The following is a 20,784-nucleotide window of genomic DNA, read 5'->3' on the forward strand; positions in this document are numbered from 1 at the left end:
GAGTACCCAGATGTTGTGTCATCCTCAGCACATTATGTCCGGAGACACTTGATGTTGATTTGTTTCATTACCAGGGTTGTTGACCATGACCATTAGGTTAAGGTGGCATTTGCCAGATTTCTATAAAGTTGCTGTCTCTTGCTTTGTAATCAGTATGTTTTTATGGGAAGACACTTTAAGATTAGGTTGTTACCTCGTTTTTTCCTTATTATGTATGTATGTATTTTTGTGAGCTCTGTACCCAATGTGAGGCTTGAATTCACAACCCCGAGATCAAGAATTGCATGCTCTGCTAACTGAGCCAGCGAGGGCCCTTATGTATTTATTTCTTTACTTATTCATTATAGCAGAGTTGACTCATGGGTTCTTATTTTGGTCAGTGGGTTATAATCTGTCACTGTAATAATTTCTTTTGAGACCTAAACTGTTCATATTTGGCCAGCAGATGCCCCTTCAAGCTGGTTCTTTTGGGTTGGTGTTTTGTTTCGTTTTTGGCTGTTGTTATGTCTGATACCATTTGTTTAGGAAATAAAAGATTACAGATCCAAATAAGGCCTCACGCTACTCTCATGCTGTTTAGTTCCCATCTAGAAGTAATCACAGCCTTATAGTTGACACCGCTCATTTCCAAATATTTTTGTGTTTTACTATGTGCGTATCCATAAATACGTTATAGATGTATAGTTTTGTTTTATGTATTTATAAGTTTGGCATATATTGAATCATAAGTAGCTATCCTTTTGTAACTTGCTTTTGTCGTTTCATGTTTTAGAGATTTTTACCCGTGTTTGTCCATGGATTTCTATAGCTGTAGCCTGTGGGTTGACCAGCCATAGCCCACAGGGCGAGGGAAGGAAGGGGTCACATAGCTTTGCCCATTTACATTTGTCTCTGGCTGCTCTCATGCTGCCACTGTAGTATGAGTTGTTGTGACAGAGACCATAAGGCTGACAAGCGTAAGATATGTCCTGTCTGGCCTTTCATTAAAAAAATATTGCTACCCTGCGGTGCGGAGCATTCCGTTGTACAACTAAACCCCATTTTATCTGCTTCCCTGTGGTGCACTACTTCCTTCGCTGCCACAGTGCTGTACCCAAGCATAGTGCCACCTTCACATATCAGACTGATGGCTACTTTTCCCTCACTAGCAGACAGACCGTGACAGGCACCAAAGGTTTAAGGAAAATTTAAACCCCTAATTGGGAAATAATATGTCCGCTCAGTTCTTCTTTGGCAGCAGGTGGAAAGGCCTTACATGTAAACTTGGCAGTGGAGCCCGTCAGCTGCAAACAGGTGTAAAAGTACCCATTGGTTATGAGCCTTTTTATGCTCTCTCTGGGAGGGCCATGCCCCCTGTCACCACCCAGGTGACCTGTGATAACCAAGCCCTTGGTGCGTGTGAACGCGGTTGTGTGTGTGTGTGTTTCCTGCTCTGAGACAGGCTTGTCTGTTCTGTGGCCCCGCAGGAGGACACTGGCCACTGGCTCTTCTGCTTACCTGTGGAAAGCCCCCAGCCGAAGCTCCAGCATGAGCAGTTTGGTGAGCAGCTACCTGCAGGTAATGCCAGAAAGCCCCAGGACATCGCCACTACAGTATCAACCAGGGTGTGCCCTTGCCGCTTGCAGCTCAGATGTTCTCAGACACCTTTTGTTCTAACTAGAGTCATATAAATCCTCTGTTATACCCATTTGTTTCCTAGAGTCCAGGTGTTTAAAATGCAATAGAATTTAAATCTTTTAAAAATTAAATTCCGTTCGAAGCTTTTCAAGTATTTTGAAGGAAGGAAGTTGTCACTTGGGTTAAAAGCAGTTGAGTCAAAAGCTGACTATCACCCACCAGTTGTGTGACCCTGGGCAGACCACTCACCTTCTCAGAACTTCGGCTCTCTCATCCAGAAAATGGGGCTCATAAAAGTCATTCTAGCTCAGAAGGTGATGGTGCAGATTGAGTGAAGAAGCACTTGAGGGCTTGATATCAGCAAGTAAGTGCTCCATAAATGTTCATGGGTGGGGTTAATTTTCTTAATTGTGTTAAAACGTGAGTGTATCATAGCTGCATATAGTTTTATAGGAAAGAACAGTGCAGCTAATCAAGAAAAAATAAAAATAAAACAACATAAAAACAAATAGAAGCATTAAGAGTGGAGGATAAATTGAGCTTGATCCCTTTTTTGTGATCACACCGCAATAGGAGTTGTAGGTGCAGTGCAGTGGTGAACAGTGGTTTAAATTTAACTTCATGAATCTAAGCACCAATGTCCATTATGCTCCCAAAGCTGTAGGAGGCTGGATGGGACATGCGGGTTCTGAGAACCTGGGAGAGCTCATGTGTATGGCATCATGGTTCTGGGATGTGCTCTGATCTCCTTTGACAGATGCTTCCAGCAAAGTGCTTCTAGCCTTTTAAGTAGCTCAGGAGACTAGTCTCAGGCCCTCTCCTTACTGTATTCTGACTTCTGACTAAAGCTTCTCCCGGTGGCCATGCAGTTTCTATCCAAGAGCCACTTTGTGTTTTGTTTCTCCTCCCCAGACTCAGGAGATGGCCTCTGGGTTTGACGTGAGCAGCCCCTTAAACAACGAGGCACTGGAGGGCTTTGATGAGATGCGGCTGGAGCTGGATCAGCTGGAAGTACGGGAAAAGCAACTGCAAGAGCAAATGCAACAGCTGGACAGAGAGAACCAGGAGCTGAGGGCAGCTGTCAGGCTGCAGGAAGAGAAGCTGCAGATGGAGAGGGAGCGGGGGCGCACCGCTGCTGAGGACAACGCCCGCCTCACTCACATGATGGCCGAGCTCCAGAAGCAGTGGGAGATCACCCAGGCGACCCAGAGCACCGTGAAGGAGCTCCAGAAGTGTCTGCAAGCCCTGGAGCTGGGGGCAGCAGAGAAGGAGGAGGATTACCACTCAGCCCTGCGGCGGCTGGAGTCCATGCTGCAGCCTCTGGCACAGGAGCTTGAGGCTACACGGGACTCGCTGGGCGGGAGGAGCCAGCATTTAGCTAATGTCCCCAAGCAGCCAGGCACAGCTGAGCAGAAGGCAGATATGGCACTGGACACACAGGGGCAGCAAGAGCTCCTCCCCAAGGACTCGGCCCTGGCAGTCCAGGAGCTGCAGGAGAAGCTTGGAGCCCTGGAAAGAGAGAGCACTGAGGTCCAGGAGCTCAACAGGCAGCAGAGTGCCCAGCTGGAGCAGCTGGCCAAGCAGCTGCAGCTAAAGGAGGAGGCCCGAGCCAGCCTGGAGCACCTGCTGAAAGAAATGGCCCCGCTCCGGGAGGAGCTGTCTGGGAAGGGGCAGGAGGCAGCCCAGCTCCAGCAACAGCTGCAGGATTCTCTCGCCCACTTGAGTTCCCTGGAGAAGGAGCTGGCAGAGGTAAGGCAGGAGGAGCGGCAGTGGCGGGAGGAGAAGGAGCTGCTGGAGCAGGAGGCCAGGTCCCTGGCACGGCAGCTCCAGCTCCAGGAGACCCAGCTGGCACAGCTGAGCCAGCATGTGAGTGACCTAGAGGAGCAGAGGAAGCAGCTCATCCGTGACAAAGACCACTTCAGCCAGAAGGTGGGGATGCTGGAGCAGCTTGCCGGGCAGCCAGGCGCAGGTCTGCCCCTGGCTGGTGAGAAGTTTGAGGCCCCGGGCCTCCCAGATCCCACCCCACAGCCAGAGGAGGAGCCAAGAAGCCCACAGGGGGGACAGACAGGTGATACCCAGATGCGAGGCAGCGGTCAGGAGAAGGAGCTCCAGCAGGCCAACAAGGAGCTGGAGAAGGAGCTGCAGAATGTGCGTGAGACCAACAGGCTGCTTGAGGGCAAGCTGCAGGCCCTGCAGGCTGATTACCAGGCCCTGCAGCAGCGGGAGACAGCCATCCGGGGCTCCCTGGCCTCCCTGGAGTCTGAGCAGGCCAGCATCCGGCACATGGGTGACCAGATGGAGGCAAGCCTCCTAGCTGTGAGGAAGGCCAAGGAGACCATGAGGGCCCACGTGGCAGAGAAGCAGGCCGCCCTGCAAAGCAAGGAGGCTGAGTGCTTGCAGCTGCAGGAGGAGGTGGAGAGGTGCCGGCAGCTAGCAGAGGCCCGGGAGAGGGAGCTCAGGGCTCTTGAGAGCCAGTGCCACCAGCAGACTCAGCTGATCGAAAGCCTCACGACAGAGAAAGGCCCACAGGGGCTCGGCCCACCCAAAGACAGTGCACCCCAGGAGCCAGCAGCCCAGCTGGCCCCGTGTCAGGCCCTGGCAGAGACCCAGCAGGGGGAGGCTGGGCACCTGCCGGCTGGGGTGATGGACCTTCAGGCCAAGCTCCAGGCAGCCCTGAATGACCAGGAGAGGGTTCAGAGCCAGTTGAGCGTGGCTGAGGCCGCTCTGAGGGAGCACAGGGCCCTCGTGCAGCAGCTGAAGGAGCAGAACGAAGCCCTCAGGAGAGCCCACGGTCCAGAGCCCCTGCAGTGCTTAGAGTGTGAAGGGGCACCGCGGGAGGAGAGGGCTGAGGAGGAGCAGTCCCAGGCAGAACACGGCACCCTGGAGGCTCAGCTGGAACATGCCGAGCCGCAGGAGCAGCTGTCCAGGGCCAGCATGGTCATGGACGAGCCAGGCGTCCGTATCTGCTCTCAGCTTGTGGAAAAACAGACAGAGGTGGCCCTGGCCCGTGCCGTCCAGGAGCTCCATGACGCCAAAGAGGTGGCCTCGAGGGAGCGAGAGGGCCTGGAACAGCAAGTGGCAGGACTGCAGCGAGAGAGGGACAGCTTGCAGGAGAGGCTGAAGGTGGCCGAGGAGGTGGCCCGCTCCCTGCCCACCCTCCAGGCCCAGCTGGCTCAGGCTGAGCAGCAGGCCCAGAGCCTCCAGGAGACCGCGCACGAGGAATTCAATGCTCTCAAGTTCCAGCTGAGCACCGAGATCATGGACCACCAGAGCCGACTGAAGGTAGTCCTTGCCTTGACCCCCTTGGGTTGCGGGGATCTCCTGTGGTAGGGCCCAATGGGTCCAGAGAGGATAGGATGTGCCCTCAGCCACGTGGCATGTGAGAACCTAAGAATGTACAGCACCCTTCCCCCTACAGGGACACATTAGGGGCTCATGTCAGGAGCGATGCCATACTCAGAAGTCTAAACTCAGGGTGGTTGCAGACAGGTTTCGCTCATACAGAGTGGCTTTTTTGTTTTGTTTTGTTTTAAAGATTTTTATCTATTCATTCATGAGAGACACAGAGAGAGAGAGACAGAGGCAGAGGTAGAAGCAGGCTCCCTGCAGGGAGCCTGATGTGGGACTCAGTCCCGGGTCCCCAGGATCACACCTTGGGCCAAAGGCAGGCGCTAAATTGCTGAGCCACCCAGGGATCCCCAAGAGTGGCTTTTTAAAATCAGTAGCCAGCACTTAAAGAGCAAGATGTTTACAAATTCAGTGTGGGGGCTTCCTTTGAAACCTCGGGAGATCGTAAAGACTACACCCTCATTCCCACCCTACAGAAGTCACCAGGAGCTGGGCAGTGGCTGCCCCTTTTAAGGAGGCACGGATCACCTGGTTCTTTCCTTACACTCGTTCGTGTACATGCCCAGCCCCTCTGGGCCTGTGGGTTTGAGGCTCTGGCCCTGGCTTGTAGAACCTACTGCAGATACCAACAGCTCATGCCTGCAAGTCCCATCTGTAGGTTTTCTATCCCTTCAGGTGCCATCCTGAGGGCAGGCACTGTTGCGGAAAGTGGCTCGGTGCGTTTTTGCAAAGCTCTTGAGGTAGACGGGCTTATGAGAACAGTGGGTACCATGTGCCTTTGGTACCTGCTGCACAAAGGAAAAGGGTTAAGGGTGGCTAAGGCGGAGAACACAAGCAGGATGGCCATGGGGCTTTGGTTTCTAGAGCTTATCACTTGCCCTCTTGCACTGTAGTCTGTGTGCACTCACAGACACCATTATTGCATTTCTGCAGAGGAGGCTCCTGCACTGTGGCCCCCATCCTGTGCTACTCCACATGGCTTATAGGGCACTTGTCTCCTTGCAGAGATTAAATCCTAGGTTTGAGGACCAAACTAAGTTTCTTAGTAAACTTGAAAAGATGTCACCAGTGAAGCCCAAAGCTCATTGAATTTGGTGAAAAAGAGAGGGGTAGCTTGTTTTTACCCATATGGGGGGAATGGGGCTGGTGGGGGGGTCTCAACGCAACAACCCTACTTTCATGAGCCCTCTCTCATCACCTCCAGACTGCAAATGAAGAGTGCAGGAGCCTCCGGGACCAGCTGGAGGAGCGAGGCCAGCAGCTGCAGGCCTCTGAGGCGGCGGTGGAGGGGTTGAAGGTAGGCCCCAGGAAGTGTGCTGGTCTGCAGCCAGCCCCACCTGGCTAGAGGGGACTGGCATGTCCACCTCTGCCTAGTCATCCCCACCCCTGGTGTGCAGGCCTATCAGGGAGAAGGGTCTGCTTTGGTTTTCACTGGACCCTTTAGGAGGGCTGCGTGCAAGACTCCTAATTCCCAAGCCAAAGCTCCTATCCAATCACCTCTGTGGGCATCCTGAGTGTACACATCTCAGCCCCTTCTGCTTCCTGGACACCCGGCTGGAGCCGCCAGATGTGTTTCTCAGCCAGCTGTGTGGAAAGGAAATGGAGTTGTCCTTCCTAGCTGCTTCTGTAGGCATCCCTGAGTTGGTGGTCCAGAATCAAGGGGGCGCAAGGTGGGTGCTGCAATCACCATCTCCAGGGAACCCCACTCCTTGCCACCTGACCTCCACCCCTACCCCAAGATTCTGATCCCCTCTGCCCCTTCAACCTCCACAGCCAGTTGCAATTAATACTTGAGCAATAGGATTACAAACAGGAGTGGCATCACATTCCACAAATACAGAACAAAGGTTCTCAGGCTCTTGAACTTAAAACAAAACCCCCTCCAGCGAGAAGTGACCTAGCCAGGTGGGGCAGAGAGCCCACCAGTCCTTTTATGGCCTGCGGCACGGGCTCTCATTGCCTGAGTGTGTTCTCTCCGCTGTCCTGTGCCAGGCTGCCCAGGCCGATCTGGGAGAGCAGCTGAGCAGCACCAGAAAGCGCCTTTCCGAGTGCCAGGCTGCCATGCAGAAGAAGGACGAGGAGGGGGCCGCCCTGCGTGAGAGTTTGGACAGGTTAGTGATGTGATCTGCCTACACGGTGGGCAGCCGAGGCTTCGGGGAAGGGGGTGTTTGGTGCAGTCATTTAAAAACTCAGCCACCATAGCAGATTACAGTCCTTTTGCAAGAAAAGCTACGGACTTGGAAGGCACTTTGCCAGAAGCATGCCACGGGCGGGGGAGGTGCGCTGCCTTTCAGCCCCCTGCGGGCAGCTGCTCAGCCTTTCTTTTCTTTTTTTTTTTTAATAAATTTATTTTTTATTGGTGTTCAATTTACCAACATACAGAGTAACACCCAGTGCTCATCCCGTCAAGTGTCCCCCTCAGTGCCTGTCACCCATTCACCCCCACCCCCTGCCCTCCTCCCCTTCCACCACCACTAGTTCGTTTCAAATACCCACCATTTGCTTCAACGTGGATGGAACTGGAGGGTATTATGCTGAGTGAAGTAAGTCAATCGGAGAAGGACAAACATTATATGTGCTCAGCCTTTCTTGATGCTGGTTTCCTATGTCTGGCAGGACACGTTTCTGCTTTAGAAGAACTGACATGAAATAGAAGTTGGAATATAATAATGCTAATGATAACAGCAAACACTTAAATAATGCCCCAAATGGGCCAGGCACTGTTTTAAACACTTCACATCTATTTGTCCCTTTTATCCTCCTGACTGTCCTTTGAGGATGGAATTATTACCTGTCCCCATTTTATAGACAAGGAAAGTGAACCTCAGGGGAGCTAAGCCATGTTCCCAGTGTCAGCACACAGGTGATGGCAGGAGGAGTGTGACCCCAGCCACTTGGCTCCAGAGTCTGTTTCCTCAACAGTAACCATCAGAAGTACACGGACAGATAGTTCTGTGTCTGGTCTCGTGTCAGGTCCTGGGGTTTGTGTGTGTTTCCCTGCTGTGAGTTGTGACTCACGCTCTCCCTGGTTTCCTTTGTGAAATGAGAAGCCGTAGGCCTGGGAGTGATGGGGTCTCCCAGGTGCATGCCAAGGGTGAGCAAGTGTGTCCAGCACCAGGCCAGCTTGTCTTCCTGCAGACTCTGCTGCTGTGTCTGTGAAAAAAGAGCACATCGTGCCATCACCCTTCATCATGATTGTCCCAGCTTTGGAGTATGTGCAGCCTGAAGACTTCCTGAAACCCCTTGTCTTCAGGCTGGAGGGCCACCTGGAGTTATGAGCATGAGCTCACCATTTGGTGCTGAGGTCAAGACAGTCCTGCCAGGGATATTGGAACCCAGTTACCTGTGCCCCCTGGCAAAGATTGGCACACTAAATTGTCCCAGGCCTTTACCTTTTCTGTCCATCCCTTATTGCCTCCTACCACCTGGCTTCTAGGGTGGGCCTAGGCTCAGCGGGAGATCCAGAGGATGTTGGGTATTCGGCAACCCAGATGAACATTTCTTCTCATCTGACTTCCAGAGTTCAAACACCATAGGGCTCTGGCTGCCCAGGTCATATTCATGTGACAATGTAAATAGCAAGAACGTCCTAAGTTGGTGGCATTTTTTTAAAAAAATGCTACAGCAGAACTTATTTGTAAGATCTCAGAGCAATTGTTTGAGCTGCTCAGTGTTGCATAATCTGTTGCCCTGGATTGGATTTTACTTTATTCACTGTGTGTGTGTGTGTGTGTGTGTGTGTGTGTGCATGCACATGCCTGTGTACACCCATAAGATCATTTAGGTGGACAATGTCTAGTAAACCACCTTCCAACAGCTGTAGACTGGATGTGGGAAGGCTGGATTGGAGCAAATTAATTAGTCTCTGCAGAGCCCTCTGTTTGTAATGGAGTTTTTATGAATGCCTTGCTGGACCTTGGGGTTTGTAGAGCATCCTTGGAACACAACTGTCCTTGGGGACAGGCGAGCAGCAAGGGGAGCAGGCAAAGGCAGGACCGTGCTTCGGCCAGCCCCTCGGCCATAAACTCAGATGAGGCAACAGAGCTCCTTACGCCTCTGGGCTGTCAGGTCAGTGGCTGGCAGTGCACGTTGAGTGCCTGCTGCATGCCCAGCACCATGCCCTGTGTTCTGAGCCCCAAAGACACCTGGGAGACAGGTCCTCATCTATGTGGTCATCTCCAAGGACCTAGACCTATGCTTTCTGTCCCGACTCTGTTTTCCTCTGGCAAACCCCTGTCACCAGGCCATGCACTGCACCGTTGGGCTCCTCCCCTAACCTCAGCCCCTGTCCCAAAACCAGTGGTGCAGAGTTCAACTCACCTGGGGTGCTCCTAGCAGCCTGAGGTCACCTGTTCTCCCAGAACACCTATTGTATTTAGTGTAGGGGGCAGTGTGTGAAGAGTTTGGGTGCATGAGGGGTGTTTTGAAGGCCAGGGGAATGTGCAACCTGTAAGTTGGTAGTGCTGAAGGGCGCTACCACTGGGAGTGGGGGGTAGGGAAAGGCTCAGATGGCAGCAGACCCTTCGTTAGCCCAGAGGCATGGGGGAAGCTGGAAGTAAACTTCCCACCTCTCCACCAGGACCCAGAAGGAACTTGAAAAAGCCACAACAAAAATTCAGGAGTATTACAACAAACTCTGCCAGGAGGTGACAAACCGGGAGAAGAATGACCAGAAGATGCTCGCAGACCTGGATGATCTGAACAGAACCAAGCAGTACCTGGAGGAACGTCTGATTGAACTGCTCAGGTGAGAGTTGGGACCCTCCCAACCCTGCCCACCTCCCGGGCTGGGGTTTTTCTTTAAAGAAAGCAGCTGGTCTTGAAAGGCCTCTCAAGAGCAAGTGTCTGCTTGTGTTCTGTTGTTGTGCACACTCCCCTATCCCCTCCCAGGCCCTGGGCAGCCTGGCACCAGTGGCTTTCACAGCTCCTACCAGTGCTCAACTGGGCTTGTGTTTTTGTACTGCTGTGTCACTGTTGTCAAAACCTGTGTGCTTAGCCACAGGTATGACAGTAAGTGATGTCTCGTATCTTCAGGAATCTCTCTGTTCCCTTATCCCTCTTTCATGATGAGTTCTTTTCCCTTCCTCCATCCCGCTTTCCCCATTACCAGGCCTCCCAAACTCCATTGCCTGCAGGTAGCAAACCACCAATGAAAGTGTGTGAGTGGGGCCAGGAGGGCTCTCAGGAACTCGCCGGCATGTGTGCTCTGCTCCTGCCACTGGCTGCCACACAGGCAAAGGGCCCAACTTGCCAGGTTACCTCACTTCTGAAGAGAAGGTGGAAATCTACATTTTTATGTGAAATTGGCTTGCCTTTTCAGTGTTAGCAAGTTATTGAAATTTTTTTTAACTTTTTCTTATGGAAATTTTGAAATACACAAAAATAGGCTAGCATGGGGCACCCCGTGTACCTGCCACCCTCGTCAGTGACATTCACTTTGAAGCCAGTCTTGTCTCTTCCAGAGTCCCATCTCCCTCACCTCCCCAGATTATTTTCAAGCAAATTCCAGTGATTATCATTTCATCGACCAGTATTTCAGTATACACCTCTCTAGGACAAGGACTCTCCATTTTGCACCACCACGGGATCATCATCATGCTTAAAAATTTACTTATTAAAAAAAAATTACTTCTAGTTCATGATATCATCAAGCATCTGGTCGTTTTCGGATTTTTCCATTTGCCTTATAATTTTTCTAATGAGGATCTAGATTAGATCCATACATTGTACAATGATATGTTAGATCTCTATTACTTAGTCTGCAGTTTGACCATGATCTCTTTAATGTGTTTTTTTTCTTTGCAATTTACTTTTAAGGAAGCTAGGTCATGCAGCTGGTGGAGTTTCCCACAGCCTGGGTTTTGTTGATTGCATCCCCATCGTGCCATTTAATGTGTTCTTCCAAACTTTGTATTTCCTATAAATTGTTAGTTAAAACCAGAGCAGTGGTTCTCCACCGTAACCGTACATGAGAATCATGATACCTGTGTCCAGACCCTACCTGGACCAACCCATTTAGAATTTCTGGGACTGGCGTCCAGGCATCAGTGAGCCAGAGTTGAAAACCACTGCTCTACTAAAGGCTTACTCAGACCCAGTTTCAAAATTTTCTCAAGAATGCTTCATAGAATTGGTTTATTGTTTGGGTCTTTTCTTTCCTTCAAGAGCCACATAGGATCTGATTTGCCCATTCTTTGTAATATTAGCGGCCATGGATGAGCAGTGCCTAAAGCTACTAATTCATTTGGGGTTGCAAAATGATAATACTTGGAAGAGTAAAACCTCTGCCCATGTTTCATCAATTTGCAGACTTGGAATTCAGGACTTTTATGACCTCTGAACTCAGACCTCTTCCTGAGGTGTGTGATGGAAAAGTCCTGGTCCTCACAGCTCCCACATTCCAGGGTGTGAGTGCCTGGCCTTCTGGGGACAGAAGAAATGGGCTGTGGACCAGCTGGTAGGACAGTGCTGGTCCAGGGCATGAGATGTCCTGCTTCCTGACAACTTTGAGCATCCTTGAAGGGCCATCAATTCCTGGCTTTTGAAAATGTATTTACTTGAGAAAAAGAAAGAACAGGGAGGAGGGGTAGAGGGGGAGGGAGAAGAGAGAAAGAATTCTAAGCAGACACAGCACTGAGCGCAGAGCCCAACATGGGGCTCGATCTCACGACCCTGGGATCATGACCTGAGCCGAAGCCAAGAGTTGGATGCTCAACCCGCTGAGCCCCCCAGGCACCCCTGTCCTGGCTTTTGTCTTTAAATGAAGAGTTTTATGGATTTGGAGTCCCTGGCTCCTACTGGTGTCAATTTCTCTCAGGATCTTAGTGGCTCTGGTGTTGGTCTTTGGGACTGAGGTGTGGCCAGGGCTCACGGGCTCATTGGAAGGAATGAAACCTTCCCAAGTCAAAAGACATAAGCCTCGAAAATGACCATGGGCAGCAATACAGAAGCCTCTGTGCCCGTCCGCGCTGGTGCATCAGGTGTGTTCTGACACTGCCTGGCCTTTCTGAGAAGCCTTCCTCCTCCTTCAGTCTTGCTTCCTGGAGTGCGTCCTGTCTCTGAGGAGAAAGGGAAACTGATGTCCCACCAGACTTTCAGGCGGGATGTCTTTGGTCTTCTCCAATGATCACTTGTTACTTAAATCGTTAAATGTAAAGGTTCCTGAACACTTGTAAGATTTGTGTGGGCAATACATTTGTGGTCATTGGGCTCTCAGCACTCAGGCTGTCATGTCATTGTGACAGCCTGTTACAGCTTAAATTCCAGGTGACCATGTGCACTGTCATTTGGACATCGGAGTGGTGTTGTGACCCTTGTGGGTGTATGTACCTCATGGGCCTCCTCTGCCTTCACATGCATGCCATCAGCTGAGTCTGTGACTGACTCGGGGGGCAGATGAGTAAAGCAAATTTTCTGCTCATATCTTGGGAAATTTGGAATCCGGCTTCGGGAATGAATCAGGGATTATCCTATTGTTTTCCTGGAATCTTCTCTTTTTCTAATGTGGTTTTGTCTCAGGGACAAGGATGCTCTCTGGCAGAAGTCAGATGCCCTGGAATTCCAACAGAAGCTCAGTGCGGAGGAGAAGTGGCTCGGGGACACAGAGGCGAGCCACTGTCACGACTGCAAGCGAGAGTTCAGCTGGATGGTGCGGCGGCACCACTGCAGGTCAGCGGGTGGGACCCAGCACCAGAGCAGAGGCTCTGAAGCAGGCATTGCTGGCAGGCACGGGCCCCGCACTGTCTGTCTGAGAAGAGCACATTGCCATGTCTTAAGGAAACCAGGCGAGACAGTTTATTAGGCAGGGTCCTGGCAGGACATGGGGATCCCTGAAGAGGAAGGGAGTTTGATACAGGGTTTGATACAGGGGTATGCGCAGAGTCAAGGGGACCCACCGGGCTGTGAAGTACCCAGAGACCAGCAACCTTTGGCTTCCTTTAGCCCACAAGGACCGGAGGGCAAGTGGCATTACTGGAGCCCAGGGAGAGCAGCAGCTGAGGCTTGGCTGGGGGTGAACACAGACAGCAGAGACCCTACTAGGGCCCAAAGAAGGATGGGCAAAAATAAATCTCAGCTGGGGCCAAGGCATATGGAATATCATCAGCACAGGCCCATGTAGGTCTGTGGTCCATTAGAGCCTTAGCCCCTGAGGCATGGAATGTACCCGTGTTGCTGTGGCAGAGAGAGTGGGCTCAGCCACATACTTTATTCCCCTGCCTCCCAGAACCTTAGGAAATAAAACATTTTCTTCCACTGGCCTTATCAAGATGGCTCTATTGTAATCTTATCAGATTAGCAATAAGGCCTCACTCCTAAGTGGGGGTAGAGCCAGGTCTAATAAGAGCTGTGTGGCATCTAGAGTCTGGTGCAGGTGTGGAGCAGATCACAGGGCCTGCAGTGCATTGTCCTCATGACCCATGCTCATTTCACCCCAGGATCTGTGGCCGCATCTTCTGTTACTACTGTTGCAACAACTACGTACTGACCAAGCACAGTGGCAAGAAGGAGCGCTGCTGCCGAGCCTGCTTCCGGAAGTTCAGTGACGGCCCTGGCTCCCCTGATAGTGCCAGCTCAGGCACCAGCCAGGGGGAGCCCAGCCCTGCACTGTCACCAGCCCATGCTGGATCCCAGGCTGCCAGAGGCCAAGGTCAGGCTCCCGCCCTCTGTGTTCTTAGGTGCCACCCCCACCCGCACCACTACCCCAGTGTGGATAGTTAGTTGTAATGAGCTTAATTCAGGGTTTTCCAAACTTAGGCATTAAAGAGGTACTAAAAATGTTTGTACTTATTTGAGACTTTCTTTTTTACGTAATTAGGTTTGAAAGAGAATTGAAAAAGGAATAACTTTCTCTTGATATGATTCAATATTATGTATTTAATGCAAGGTCTGTGTACCTCTTAACTCACAGGCTACCAGTGAAATGTACCCCACACCTTGTCTCCAGAGCCTCAGCCCTGATATACCCAACCCTACTACCAGAGTAACCAAAGGCCAAGAGTTGTGTGTGGAAATGATCACATCCTTCACCTTCTACCTCTGGCTCATGCTGTCTCTCAGTGACCAAGGAGGATGTATTCTCCTTCGTGTCCTTTCACTCTGCTCAGTAAGAGGAAGTGGGATCTGGTTCCTGCTGCACCTGCTCTGAGCAAAGTCCTGCAAAGCAGGCCAGACTGTCCTCTCATGGACTAGACTTGAATGTAGAATACCAAGGAGGCAAAGGCAAGATGACAAGAGCAAGAGCAAGTCTTGTCTTTGCTCAGCCACCTCCTGTAGCTGGTCCCTATGGACTCCTCCTTGGCCTCTGCTTGGATGCAGATCAGCCATCCTTCAGAAATACTCTTAGTTTGTCTTTTGTTTAACTGGATCATCAAGGAGGTTGACTGGCCCCATTATTTATATTTGGTATGAAGAACTGCTCAGGGATGGTGGAATGTACAGCATTCCTATATCTTCTTCAAATCTCTTTTTAATTCTTTTTTTTTTTTTAGGTTTTGAGAGTTCTTTATACATTCTGGATAGAAGTTATTTTTCACATATGTGTTTTATAAATACCTTTTTCCCAACCAAAAAGCTCTTTTTACTTTCTTTCAAAGAGCAGAACTGTTCTTCAGAATGCAAAAGATTATCATTTTGATGAAGTACATTCCATTTTTTTCATCCATAAGGGTATGGATCAACTTTTTTCTTTTGGTATCCTATCTAGCTTTACTTAGCCCAAAGACCCAAAGATCTTCTTCTGTTTTCTTCTAGAAATTTCATAGTTTTAGGTCCGTGATCCATTTTCAGTTAAATTTTTATATATGCTACAAGCTTTGCATAGAGATTCACTTTTTTGCATATGGTTGTCCCAGTTCTAATACCATTGGTTGAAAAATATGTTCTTGTCTCATAGAATTGCCTTTGCACCTTTGTCAAAAATCAATTGCCTTTACTTATGTGGGTCTATCTGAACTTTCTGTCTTATTCCGTTATATTAATGTGCCTTTTCTCTCATCAATACCACACCATTGAGATGATCACCATGGTTTTCTAATGAGTCTTTAAATCAGGTAGAGCAGGTCATCTTTATCAAAGATGTTGGCTATTCTAGGTTTTTTGCTTATCCATATAAATTTTTAGAATTGTCAATTTCTGTAAGAAATCCTGGTGAAATTTTGATTGGGATCACACTGAGTCTCTAGATCAAGTTGGGGAGAATTGACATGGTAACAAAATTGCGTCTTCTGACCCATGAGCATGGTATAGCTCTCCATTTAAGTCTTCTTTGATTTCTCTTCTAATGTTCATTGTCCGTTCCTTTCTTGTCCTCCTTCCTCCCCTCTGCCAGCCTCAGAAGGCAGATTCAGAAGTGTGGCTGGATCTATAGAAAGAAAGCAGTCCCTGGTCCCCTTTGTCAGCCTGTGTCCCAAACCCTCCATTATGTAGAGCTCAGACAAGAGGAAGGATGCTTCTCCTAAAGCATGGCCTGTCCAAGTAGCCCTGTGGTGGGGCCAGCTGGGAATTGTAGCTTGTATGAACTGTTCTTGCTAACTCGTCCAGGAACCTACCCCGCCCTGACTCACTGGCAGGTGTTCCAGCAAAGACAGAGCGTGGCACTGTGCCAGAGTACTGAAGTCACTTGTTTTGATTTCTGACATTTCCTGTCTCCTTGTCTGTCTATATTTCTTTCTGTCTTTCCTTCTCTCTGCCTTTCTTTCGCCTCACGCCTACCATCACATTTTCCATGATACAGGCAGGAGAGTATTTGCAGGTTGGTAACTGACACAGTAGTGTCCATACAACCTCCTTCCTACTGAGTGGCCTGCAAAGTCAGGCACAAGGCCCCTGGCTGGAAGCCCAGTGGTTGCTGCCACCTTGAACAGAGGGAGGTTCTTGTCTACCCTCAGGTGATGGAGGTAAAAATGTAGGTCCTATAGAATCTTGCATTCAAAAAAGTGTGAATGAGTCGTGTCTGTGCCTTAGGGAGCAAGGAGACAGTGGCACAGAAGTGTTTACTTTTTTGTTAGGTTCTTGCCTTATAAGGTTTTCACAGGGTTTGGTTTTTTTTCTTTTCTTCTAAATACGAGGTCTTGGAGAATATGTAAGAGGTTAGAATTTCTTTAGGGCCCAACTGGGAAGCTTAAGATAAATTGTGTAGGTTGTGTGTGCAGTTCCACCTATCGTTCCTGCTGCTTTCTGGAATGCCCTAGCAGCCAGTTCTCTCACACCCAGACAGCATAGCTGTGGGTCGAGTGGGCCCTGAGGGCATGTCCTGGTGGCTCATCCCACACAGCTACAGCCCCTCACTTCCCAGCATGCTTCCCCACTGTGCATCACTATATGTGTCTCTTCTCTCCCCTTCTGCCTCTACGGCCCAGGTGTAGACACAGACTACAGGCCGCCCGACGATGCTGTGTTTGACATCATCACAGATGAGGAGTTATGCCAGATCCAGGAGTCTGGCTCCTCCTTGCCTGAGACACCCACTGAAACCGACTCCATTGACCCAAACCTGCCCGAACAGTGAGTAGACCTCGCCTTTATTTCCTGCATGCTCACTGAGTGCTGGGCCCGTGTGCCTGCTGATTTAAAGGACCAGGAAAGTGAGACCTTGGAAGCAGGATCGGCCGTTCGTGCTTAAGGGAAAGTGCCTCAGAACAGTGCTCAGGGTGATTCTGGAGACCAGAAGGCCAAGATCAGGGTGTCGGCAGGGCACCTCTCTCCTTGGCTCTTGGACAGCCACCTGATAGCTGCCTCTTTACACCACTGCCCTGCTGTGCATGTGCCACAGCCACTCACTCACCATCTCATCTGCTTTCCAACAAGGTTTGTGAGGAGAGGTTTGCAAAGGCCAATTTTTAAGTACATGAAATAACCACACAAAGTGCCACTACATTGGAACATCGAGAGTTTGTGCCCGGAAACCCATAGGGAAAGGCCAAGCCCGCCCCTCCACCCCCCACAGCAGCCTTGCTCAGCATCTTTCAGACCCTGGTATCAGGCTTAAATGCAGTTTCTACAGCAAAGAAAAGCCAAGAAGCATTTACCCACTTTCCCTCTAGTTATGGAGTTCCATGATGCTCTTGCCAACACCCACATTGAGATCCCTGTCCCTCTCTTCTTGCCCAGAATTCAGGAGGGCTAAGATTAATCATCGGGATTTCTGCTATGTGGGAGGAGATGTATTTAATCCTCATGAAGCTCTCAAGGCAGGGAGTTTAGGCTTAAGTATATCCCTCCACACTCCCTGTTCCCTGGCTAGAGGGTGACTGAACTCCCATGTCATGGCCTCCGGGGGAGCACCGACACAATCACCCAGCCCGTCAGCCCCTGTGCCCTGGCTACTGTGGCTTTGGACCTTGCCTTCTCCTTCCTGGAACCCCCTGCCTCCCCTTCTGAAGCCCCCCTGACCGCACAGCCTTAGGTATTCTCCCGAGGACATGTTCCATTCCAGCAGCACTGAGCCAGTCTGCCACCATAACCTGGCCACCATGCTCCTTGCCAGGTGGTTAGGTGGTGAAGGGAGCAGGACTGTAGCCTCAGTGACTCCTGCAGCTCCCTCTTTCCCTCACTTCTCACCTTCCCCTTTCCCAGTAAGAACAAAAACAAGGCACTGTGATCGCTGACAGTTAGGTATGTTTTGGTCCTGGGAAATCAGGAAGTGTTCCAGGGAAAGGGAACTACCAACATGCTGGCTGTGACCCCCAGGGTGGATCGGGACCTGGGGGACAGAAGCTGCAGCCCCTGCACTCCGTCTCTTGGGGGAAGAGCCTGCCCTCACCATCAGCTAAGGTCAGCATCATGCTGACCATGCATCAAAGAAGACTCCGGGGTCCCTGTTCCTTCCTGGGCTTAAGACCAATCAGAAACACCAGGACTCTGAGAAAATGTGAGCAATCTAGAGCCCTGGATACGTGTCACCCTCCCTGGCAGGAACCTTCGAGAAAGAAATCAGCAAGTCCAAAGTAACAAGTGGTCCAGGAGATATTAAACACCGAGTGTGTCCGAATCCTGGAAGGAAGGGAGGCTGCTTGGGAGCAGTGTTGTTGAAAGTGACTCTGCCAGACACCTGCCCTGTGCCAGCCACGTCTACGTGTGGCCTCACTCAGCCCCTGCCCAACCCTCCAGTGTGTAGGGATTAGGATCCCCACGTCACAGATAAAGCTGCTGAAGCCTCAGGAAGCCAGAGAAGCCGCTCCAGGTCACATGGCTATAGGTGTCAGCACTAGGCCTTGAGCCCAGGGGTTCCCTCCCTCCGTCCACAGGCTGAAGGTTCATTCTGCAGAATTCCTCCAGGTTCCACTTCCCCGTTTGCACATCAGAAAAACCTGCCCACCCTCCACTGACCCATGACCACCCCTCCCCACACGTACCCATGCTCAGGCAAATGAGGCTGTCTGCCTTGCCCCTCCTGGCAGTGATGGGACAGGGAGAGGTCCCCACACCTCAGAGCAACTGCCCGCTGGCCCCCGCACTGGTTCAGAGCCAGGATGGTGGCAAGAAGCAGAAACACAGCCCTTCACCTTGGGAGAAAAGATGGCATACTTTAAAGCCCTCCAGACATGCCTATTCACACTTGCTCCCCACACCCCTCCAGGCCCACCCTCCACCTCCTCCGTGGCCCAGTGTCCATCCATGCTCTGGACAGAGGTGGCGGGCAGAGACAGAAGGAGAGCTCCTATCAGCCAGTAGCAGGGCTAGCTAGGCCTTGGGTCCCTTGGCCTCTGCTCAGCTTCCACCCAGGCCTGGCCTCCCCCCTTGCTACCAGACAAGCAGACTGTCCATGAGGAGCTTGAGCCCTGGAATCAGACACCAGATCAGAGTCTGAGCAACCACCGCCAGGTTCCATGGCTTTGGGTGCTGCAGCCTCCTGAACTCAGGTCCTGCCCTGGACAAAGAGATGGGGACCACCCACCTCATAGGAATAGTAGGAGGATTTGATGAGAAGGATGCGTGTCAAGCACTGAGCCCAGTGCCTGGTGCCTGGGAAGCCATCCACGGAGGCACATTGTTTCTGTGATGCTCCACATGCAGTGTGTCAGAGGCTGAGTTGTGCCTGTCTCTCCTGTTGTGCACTGTACCTAGTTCCCCATCCCTTCTCCAAGGCAAACTATTCAGGTGCTACTGATACTGATACTGAGCCAAACTCAGTCACTGACCCTGAGCCTCAGAGCACCTTTGCCAGTAATTGCTTTATGACTGGGGCTTCATGGTCACAGTGCTGTGGGGGGTGCTACAGTGGGTTTGTCACCAGCCAGGAGATGTGATGCCTGCATCTCAGAAGAACATGAAAACAGGATATGGTAGTGATGGTTGAGGTTAGAAAGCCATCTTGTGTGTGGGTTAACCCACCATCTCCGCCCTTGGTAATGAATATAGACCTGGTGGGTACCTAAGTCCATCAGCTGGAGGACACCTCTGTTGGCCAGCAGAGAAGAAGGCTGCTCATTGGAGTCCTAGCCTTCTCTCTGCTGTGATGAGCTTCAGCAGGTATTTGTCTCTCCGAACTATTTTCCTCACCTAAAAATGTGGATGATGGTGCCAGGCCTCCCCCTTAAAGGCATTAGGAATTACCCCAGACTGTGGAGGACCAGGCCCCCCAGAACAGGCACTGCCTGGAGGGGTCCTTGGTGGAGACGGTCAGAGCAAGCACTCCCTCCACTCCTGGACCCTGTGCTCCCTGCCCTGCCTCCACCCCTCCTACAGGGGCAGCTCTAGCTCTTCCTTCCTGCATCACTAATGCCTCAGTCCAAAATGCCTACTGCAATCAGCAGGACTTCTGGCTCCCTGGCAGCCCCTGGAATCGGGGTCACCCCCTGCTCACCACGTCTCAAGGCAGTGCAGCCGTCCAGGACCTCTAATCCTCCCCACCCCCTGTAGTGTTGGGAACATGGGTGGGAGGGGCAGGGGGGAGAGGCTTAACCCTCAGACCCTGAGGCCAGACTCAAGGCAGCCCAGCCCCCTTCCGCAGTCCCCCCACCTTTATCCCATCATGTCTGGTACTTGGGAGCAGCAGAATCAGGGGTAGGAGCAGAGCAGGGTTGAGCCTGAGAACTTGCACCTCCTGGGGCTGTTATGTGGACAGAACAAAGTCAAGACGTAGAAGTCCTCTGTAACTTATGTGGGCTGTGGCAGCCTCTGTTGCTGGTGATGGTGTATGCCCAGGGGAGGGCTTGGGGAAAGATCTGCTTTCAGGTGTAGCAGATAAGGGCCCAGAGATACAGGGACGATGAGTGACAGAAGACATAAGGAAGGTAAAGAAGGTTCCATGGCTGTGCTGTCCTGGGTTGTCCTAAGGTGTACAAGGAAGGGCACAGCCTTTGTGTAGGGAGCTTAGAGAGAGGGCATATAACATAGGCCTTGGGTGGGGCATGGCCTGATGGGTGCCTGGTCCTGTTTGGCTCAGCCTGGCAGGCACCTGGTTAGAGAGAAGCCAGCAGCCCCAGCAGCTGCCCCTCTAAGGTCTTGGTCAGGCAGGCCCCAACCTGGCCCACATAGTGTACTATCCAGGCCTCATGAGTGCTCCTGGAGGGAGGGTGTGATGTGGTGTGGATGGAGAACCGGGCTTGAGGAGGTGGAGTGGCTTGCCCAAGGATGCACAGAGCTGGAGCAATCACCGAGCTAGTGTCCCAAGTGCCCCCAGAGCCCTGCTTTGCCCATCACACCACACTGCTTCCCTTGGTGTGGGCATGTGTAGAGGTGCCGCAGGGCCCCTGGCTCCCCACCTCTTCACATCCTCCTTTCCAGGTAGGGCCTCTGTCTCATTCCATGGAAGCCAGGGGCCGGCGGCTCCTCTATCAGAAGTGCTAAACTTTTAAGATGAATGCGCAAAGGAGGGTG

The 20,784-nt window shown here is 51.4% G+C and overlaps 1 protein-coding gene across 3 annotated transcripts in view; it reads left to right on the top strand.

The window, feature by feature from the left end:
• The window catches only part of FYCO1 (FYVE and coiled-coil domain autophagy adaptor 1), a 73,100-nt gene that overhangs the window by 23,243 nt on the left and 29,073 nt on the right, over positions 1 to 20,784 (top strand). For all 3 annotated transcript variants that reach the window (XM_055342806.1, XM_055342804.1, XM_055342805.1), the window contains exons 7-14: positions 1,467 to 1,557; positions 2,530 to 4,899; positions 6,170 to 6,262; positions 6,958 to 7,076; positions 9,545 to 9,712; positions 12,484 to 12,633; positions 13,401 to 13,612; positions 16,323 to 16,467. In XM_055342806.1, the coding sequence (XP_055198781.1) occupies positions 1,467 to 1,557; positions 2,530 to 4,899; positions 6,170 to 6,262; positions 6,958 to 7,076; positions 9,545 to 9,712; positions 12,484 to 12,633; positions 13,401 to 13,612; positions 16,323 to 16,467 (3,348 nt within the window). The remainder of the gene's footprint in view (positions 1 to 1,466; positions 1,558 to 2,529; positions 4,900 to 6,169; positions 6,263 to 6,957; positions 7,077 to 9,544; positions 9,713 to 12,483; positions 12,634 to 13,400; positions 13,613 to 16,322; positions 16,468 to 20,784) is intronic.

Source organism: Nyctereutes procyonoides, unplaced genomic scaffold (genome assembly GCF_905146905.1).
Source record: "Nyctereutes procyonoides isolate TBG_1078 unplaced genomic scaffold, NYPRO_anot_genome, whole genome shotgun sequence".
NCBI classification, from domain to species: domain Eukaryota; kingdom Metazoa; phylum Chordata; class Mammalia; order Carnivora; family Canidae; genus Nyctereutes; species Nyctereutes procyonoides.